General features: G+C 63.0%; 1 protein-coding gene across 1 annotated transcript in view; it reads left to right on the top strand.

The window, feature by feature from the left end:
* LOC134341566 (myeloid leukemia factor 2-like) overlaps positions 1 to 7,741 on the top strand; it is a 35,043-nt gene that overhangs the window by 21,698 nt on the left and 5,604 nt on the right. Inside the window, exon 2 of the mRNA XM_063039431.1 lies at positions 207 to 410. Coding sequence (XP_062895501.1) covers positions 207 to 410 — 204 coding nt within the window. The remainder of the gene's footprint in view (positions 1 to 206; positions 411 to 7,741) is intronic.

The raw sequence follows: 7,741 nt of genomic DNA, 5'->3' as shown, positions 1-7,741 counted from the left end.
GGGCAGAGCGAGGGAGGGAGAGAGACAGACGGGGAGAGGGAGGGAGGGAAGGAGAGTGACGTGGAGGGAGAGCGAGGGAGGGAGGGAGGGAGAGTGACGTGGAGGGAGAGCGAGGGAGGGAGGGAGGGAGAGGACGGAGGATGAACCTGTGGTTTGAGGAGCGGGGAGCGGGAGAAGTGAGGTGGAACCGGAGACCGGGGTCGCAGGGCGTCAGAGTATCTCACTCGCCCCTGTGCGTCTCTCCCCCCAGATCCGGGAGACCCGGCGCTCGGTACGCGACTCGGAGAGCGGTATGGAGAAGGTGGCGATCGGCCACCACATCGGGGACCGAGCCCACATCATGGAGCGGTCCCGGAACCGCCGGACGGGAGACCAGGAGCAGCGGCAGGACTTCATCAACCTCGAAGAAGGTAACGCTCCCCCCCACCCTGGGGTGCTTGCCGAGTCTCTCCCTCCCAGACACCGAATCCCATCCCAGACACCGAATCCCCTCCCAGACACCGAATCCCATCCCCCAGACACCGAATCCCATCCCCCAGACACCGAATCCCCTCCCACACCGAATCCCCTCCCACACACACCGAATCCCATCCCAGACACCGAATCCCCTCCCAGACACCGAATCCCATCCCAGACACCGAATCCCATCCCACACCGAATCCCATCCCCCAGACACCGAATCCCATCCCCCAGACACCGAATCCCATCCCCCAGACACCGAATCCCATCCCCCAGACACCGAATCCCCTCACCCCCAGACACCGAATCCCATCCCCCAGACACCGAATCCCATCCCCCAGACACCGAATCCCCTCCCACACACACCGACTCCCCTCACCCCCAGACACCGAATCCCATCCCCCAGACACCGAATCCCATCCCCCAGACACCGAATCCCCTCACCCCCAGACACCGAATCCCCTCCCACACACACCGAATCCCCTCACCCCCAGACACCGAATCCCATCCCCCAGACACCGAATCCCATCCCCCAGACACCGAATCCCATCCCCCAGACACCGAATCCCCTCCCACACCGAATCCCCTCCCACACACACCGAATCCCCTCCCACACACACCGAATCCCCTCCCACACACACCGAATCCCATCCCACACACCGAATCCCATCCCAGACACCGAATCCCATCCCACACCGAATCCCCTCCCACACACCGAATCCCCTCCCTCCCTCCCTCCCAGACACCGAATCCCCTCCCACCCAGACACCGAATCCCATCCCAGACACCGAATCCCATCCCACACCGAATCCCCTCCCCCCAGACACCGAATCCCCTCCCACACCGAATCCCCTCCCACACACACCGAATCCCCTCCCACACACACCGAATCCCCTCCCACACACCGAATCCCATCCCAGACACCGAATCCCATCCCACACCGAATCCCCTCCCACACACCGAATCCCCTCCCTCCCTCCCTCCCAGACACCGAATTCCCTCCCCCACACCGAATCCCCTCCCTCACACCGAATCCCCTCCCTCCCAGACACCGAATCCCCTCCCACCCAGACACCGAATCCCATCCCAGACACCGAATCCCATCCCAGACACCGAATCCCCTCCCAGACACCGAATCCCCTCCCCCCAGACACCGAATCCCCTCCCCCCAGACACCGAATCCCCTCCCACACACCGAATCCCATCCCACACACCGAATCCCCTCCCCCCAGACACCGAATCCCCTCCCACACACCGAATCCCCTCCCACACACCGAATCCCCTCCCCCCAGACACCGAATCCCATCCCAGACACCGAATCCCATCCCAGACACCGAATCCCCTCCCCCCAGACACCGAATCCCCTCCCCCCAGACACCGAATCCCCTCCCACACACCGAATCCCATCCCACACACCGAATCCCCTCCCCCCAGACACCGAATCCCCTCCCACACACCGAATCCCCTCCCACACACCGAATCCCCTCCCCCCAGACACCGAATCCCATCCCAGACACCGAATCCCATCCCACACCGAATCCCCTCCCCCCAGACACCGAATCCCCTCCCACACCGAATCCCCTCCCACACACACCGAATCCCCTCCCACACACACCGAATCCCCTCACCCCCAGACACCGAATCCCCTCCCACACACACCGAATCCCCTCCCCCCAGACACCGAATCCCCTCCCACACACCGAATCCCATCCCACACCGAATCCCATCCCAGACACCGAATCCCCTCCCACACACCGAATCCCATCCCACACACCGAATCCCATCCCACACCGAATCCCATCCCACACCGAATCCCATCCCAGACACCGAATCCCCTCCCACACACCGAATCCCATCCCACACACCGAATCCCCTCCCCCCAGACACCGAATCCCCTCCCACACACCGAATCCCCTCCCACACACCGAATCCCCTCCCCCCAGACACCGAATCCCATCCCAGACACCGAATCCCATCCCAGACACCGAATCCCCTCCCCCCAGACACCGAATCCCCTCCCACACACCGAATCCCATCCCACACACCGAATCCCCTCCCCCCAGACACCGAATCCCCTCCCACACACCGAATCCCCTCCCACACACCGAATCCCCTCCCCCCAGACACCGAATCCCATCCCAGACACCGAATCCCATCCCAGACACCGAATCCCATCCCACACCGAATCCCCTCCCCCCAGACACCGAATCCCCTCCCACACCGAATCCCCTCCCACACACACCGAATCCCCTCCCACACACACCGAATCCCCTCCCACACACACCGAATCCCCTCACCCCCAGACACCGAATCCCCTCCCACACACACCGAATCCCCTCCCCCCAGACACCGAATCCCCTCCCACACACCGAATCCCATCCCACACCGAATCCCATCCCAGACACCGAATCCCCTCCCACACACACCGAATCCCCTCCCACACACACCGAATCCCCTCACCCCCAGACACCGAATCCCCTCACCCCCAGACACCGAATCCCCTCCCTCCCAGACACCGAATCCCCTCCCACCCAGACACCGAATCCCCTCCCACACACCGAATCCCCTCCCTCCCTCCCTCCCAGACACCGAATTCCCTCCCCCACACCGAATCCCCTCCCTCCCAGACACCGAATTCCCTCCCCCACACCGAATCCTCCCTCCCAGACACCGAATTCCCTCCCCCACACCGAATCCCCTCCCTCCCAGACATCGAATCCCCTCCCTCCCAGACACCGAATCCCCTCCCTCCCAGACACCGAATCCCCCCCACACAGACACCGAACCCCCTCACACAGACACCGACACAGACACCGAACCCCCTCCCCCACACACCGAATCCCCTCCCACACACCGAATCCCCCCCCACACACCGAATCCCCCCCCACACACCGAATCCCCCCACACACACCGAATCCCCCCACACACACCGAATCCCCCCACACACTGAATCCCCCCACACACTGAATCCCCCACACACACACCGAATCCCCCACACACACACCGAATCCCCCCACACACTGAATCCCCCACACACACACCGAATCCCCCCACACACTGAATCCCCCCACACACTGAATCCCCCACACACACACCGAATCCCCCCACACACCGAATCCCCCCCCACACACCGAATCCCCCCCCACACACCGAATCCCCCCACACACTGAATCCCCCACACACACACCGAATCCCCCCACACACTGAATCCCCCACACACACACCGAATCCCCTCCCTCCCAGACACCGAATCCCCTCCCTCCCAGACACCGAATCCCCTCCCTCCCAGACACCGAATCCCATCCCACACACACACCGAATCCCATCCCCCCAGACACCGAATCCCCCCCATACACCGAATCCCCCCCATACACCGAATCCCCTCCATACACCGAATCCCCCCCATACACCGAATCCCCCCATACACCGAATCCCCCCATACACCGAATCCCCTCCATACACCGAATCCCCTCCCACACACACACCGAATCCCCTCCCCCACACCGAATCCCCTCCCTCCCTCCCTCCCTCCCTCCCTCCCTCCCAGACACCGAATCCCCTCCCCCCACACCGAATCCCCTCCCCCCACACCGAATCCCCTCCCCCCAGACACCGAATCCCCTCCCCCCAGACACCGAATCCCCTCCCACACACCGAATCCCCTCCCTCCCTCCCTCCCAGACACCGAATTCCCTCCCCCACACTGAATCCCCTCCCCCACACTGAATCCCCTCCCCCACACTGAATCCCCTCCCTCCCAGACACCGAATCCCCTCCCCCACACCGAATCCCCTCCCCCACACCGAATCCCCTCCCTCCCAGACACCGAATCCCCCCCCAGACACCGAATCCCCCCCACACAGACACCGAACCCCCCCACACAGACACCGAACCCCCCCACACACAGACACCGAACCCCCTCCCCCACACAGACACCGAACCCCCTCCCCCACACAGACACCGAACCCCCTCCCCCACACACCGAATCCCCTCCCACACACCGAATCCCCTCCCACACACCGAATCCCCCCACACACCGAATCCCCCCACACACTGAATCCCCCACACACTGAATCCCCCACACACACACCGAATTCTCCCCACACACACCGAATCCCCCCCACACACACCGAATCCCCCCCACACACACCGAATCCCCTCCCTCCCAGACACCGAATCCCCTCCCTCCCAGACACCGAATCCCCTCCCTCCCAGACACCGAATCCCATCCCACACACACACCGAATCCCCCCCATACACCGAATCCCCCCCATACACCGAATCCCCCCATACACCGAATCCCCTCCCTCCCTCCCTCCCTCCCTCCCTCCCTCCCAGACACCGAATCCCCTCCCCCCACACCGAATCCCCTCCCCCCACACCGAATCCCCTCCCCCCAGACACCGAATCCCCTCCCACACACCGAATCCCCTCCCTCCCTCCCTCCCAGACACCGAATTCCCTCCCCCACACTGAATCCCCTCCCCCACACTGAATCCCCTCCCCCACACTGAATCCCCTCCCTCCCAGACACCGAATCCCCTCCCTCCCAGACACCGAATCCCCTCCCCCACACCGAATCCCCTCCCCCACACCGAATCCCCTCCCTCCCAGACACCGAATCCCCCCCCAGACACCGAATCCCCCCCACACAGACACCGAACCCCCCCACACAGACACCGAACCCCCCCACACAGACACCGAACCCCCTCCCCCACACAGACACCGAACCCCCTCCCCCACACAGACACCGAACCCCCTCCCCCACACAGACACCGAACCCCCTCCCCCACACAGACACCGAACCCCCTCCCCCACACACCGAATCCCCTCCCACACACCGAATCCCCCCACACACCGAATCCCCCCACACACTGAATCCCCCACACACTGAATCCCCCACACACACACCGAATTCTCCCCACACACACCGAATCCCCCCCACACACACCGAATCCCCCCCACACACACCGAATCCCCTCCCTCCCAGACACCGAATCCCCTCCCTCCCAGACACCGAATCCCCTCCCTCCCAGACACCGAATCCCATCCCACACACACACCGAATCCCCCCCATACACCGAATCCCCCCCATACACCGAATCCCCCCATACACCGAATCCCCCCATACACCGAATCCCCTCCCACACACACACCGAATCCCCTCCCCCACACCGAATCCCCTCCCCCACACCGAATCCCCTCCCACACACACACCGAATCCCCTCCCACACCCTGAATCCCCTCCCACACCCCGAATCCCCTCCCACACCCCGAATCCCCTCCCACACACACCGAATCCCCTCCCACACACACCGAATCCCCTCTCTCCCAGACACCGAATCCCCTCCCACACACACCGAATCCCCCCCCACACACCGAATCCCCCTCACACACCGAATCCCCTCCCTCTCAGACACCGAATGCCCTCCCCCCCAGACGCCAAATCCCCTCCCTCCCTCCCTCCCAGACACCGAATCCCCTCCCCCCCTCCCAGACACCGAATCCCCTCCCCCACACCGAATCCCCTCCCCCACATCGAATCCCCTCCCTCCCACCGAATCCCCTCCCTCCCACCGAATCCCCTCCCTCCCAGTCACCGAATCCCCTCCCACAGACACCGAATCCCCTTCCACAGACACCGAATCCCCCCCACACACCGAATCCCCTCCCACACCCCGAATCCCCCCCACACACCGAATCCTCTCCCCCACACCGAATCCCCTCCCTCACACCGATTCCCCTCCCACACACCGAATCCCCTCCCACACACCGAATCCCCTCCCACACACCGAATCCCCTCCCACACATCAAATCCCCCCTCCCACCGAATCCCCTCCCACCGAATCCCCTCCCACACACACCGAATCCCCTCCCACACACACCGAATCCCCTCCCACACACCGAATCCTCTCCCCCACACCGAATCCTCTCCCCCACACCGAATCCTCTCCCTCCCAGACACTGATTCCCCTCCCACACACCGAATCCCCTCCCACACACCGAATCCCCTCCCACACATCAAGTCCCCCCTCCCACCGAATCCCCTCCCACACACACCGAATCCCCTCCCACACACACCGAATCCCCTCCCCCACACCGAATCCCCTCCCACACACCGAATCTCCTCCCTCCCAGACACCGAATCTCCTCCCTCCCAGACACCGAATCCCCTCTCCCACATACTGAATCCCCTCCCTCCCACCGAATCTCCTTCCCCACACACCGAATCCCCTCCCCCCAAGACACCGAATCCCCTCCCCCCAGACACCGAATCCCCTCCCCCCAGACACCGAATCCCCTCCCCCCCAGACACCGAATCCCCTCCCCCAGACACAGAATCCCCTCTCTCCCAGACACCGAATCCCCTCCCCCAGACACCGAATCCCCTCCCCCCAGACACCGAATCCCCTCTCTCCCAGACACCGAATCCCCTCCCCCCAGACACCGAATCCCCTCCCTCCCAGACACCGAATCCCCTCCCACAGCCCACAGACACTCTCCAGCACACACTGTCCCCCAATACCACCTCTCCCCGAACACACTGTCCCCGAACACCAACTCTCCCCGAGCACCAACTCTCCGTGAACACACTAACAGTATGCTGCCTGGATTAGAGAGGGTGCAGAGGAGATTCTCCAGTATGCTGTCTGGATTAGAGAGAGTGCAGAGGAGATTCACCAGGATGCTGCCTGGATTAGAGAGGGAGCAGAGGAGATTCACCTGGACTCTGCCTGGATTAGAGAGGGTGCAGAGGAGATTCGCCAGGGTGCTGCCTGGATTAGAGAGGGTGCAGAGGAGATTCACCAGGACGCTGCCTGGATTAGAGAGGGTGGAGAGGAGACTCACCAGGATGCTGCCTGGATTAGAGAGGGTGCAGAGGAGATTCACCAGGACGCTGCCTGGATTAGAGAGGGTGCAGAGGAGATTCACCAGGATGCTGCCTGGATTAGAGAGGGTGGAGAGGAGACTCACCAGGATGCTGCCTGGATTAGAGAGGGTGCAGAGGAGATTCACCAGGACGCTGCCTGGATTAGAGAGGGTGCAGAGGAGATTCACCAGGACGCTGCCTGGATTAGAGAGGGAGCAGAGGAGATTCACCAGGACGCTGCCTGGATTAGAGAGGGAGCAGAGGAGATTCACCAGGATGCTGTCTGGATTAGAGAGCGTGCAGAGGAGATTCACCAGGATGCTGCCTGGATTAGAGAGGGTGCAGAGGAGATTCACCAGGATGCTGCCTGGATTAGAGAGGGTGCAGAGGAGATTCACCAGGATGCTGCCT

The sequence above is a fragment of the Mobula hypostoma genome, unplaced genomic scaffold (assembly GCF_963921235.1).
Source record: "Mobula hypostoma unplaced genomic scaffold, sMobHyp1.1 scaffold_36, whole genome shotgun sequence".
In the NCBI taxonomy this organism is placed as follows: domain Eukaryota; kingdom Metazoa; phylum Chordata; class Chondrichthyes; order Myliobatiformes; family Myliobatidae; genus Mobula; species Mobula hypostoma.
The sequence above is the reverse complement of the archived record's forward strand: the minus strand, read 5'-3'. Positions and strand labels throughout refer to the sequence as shown.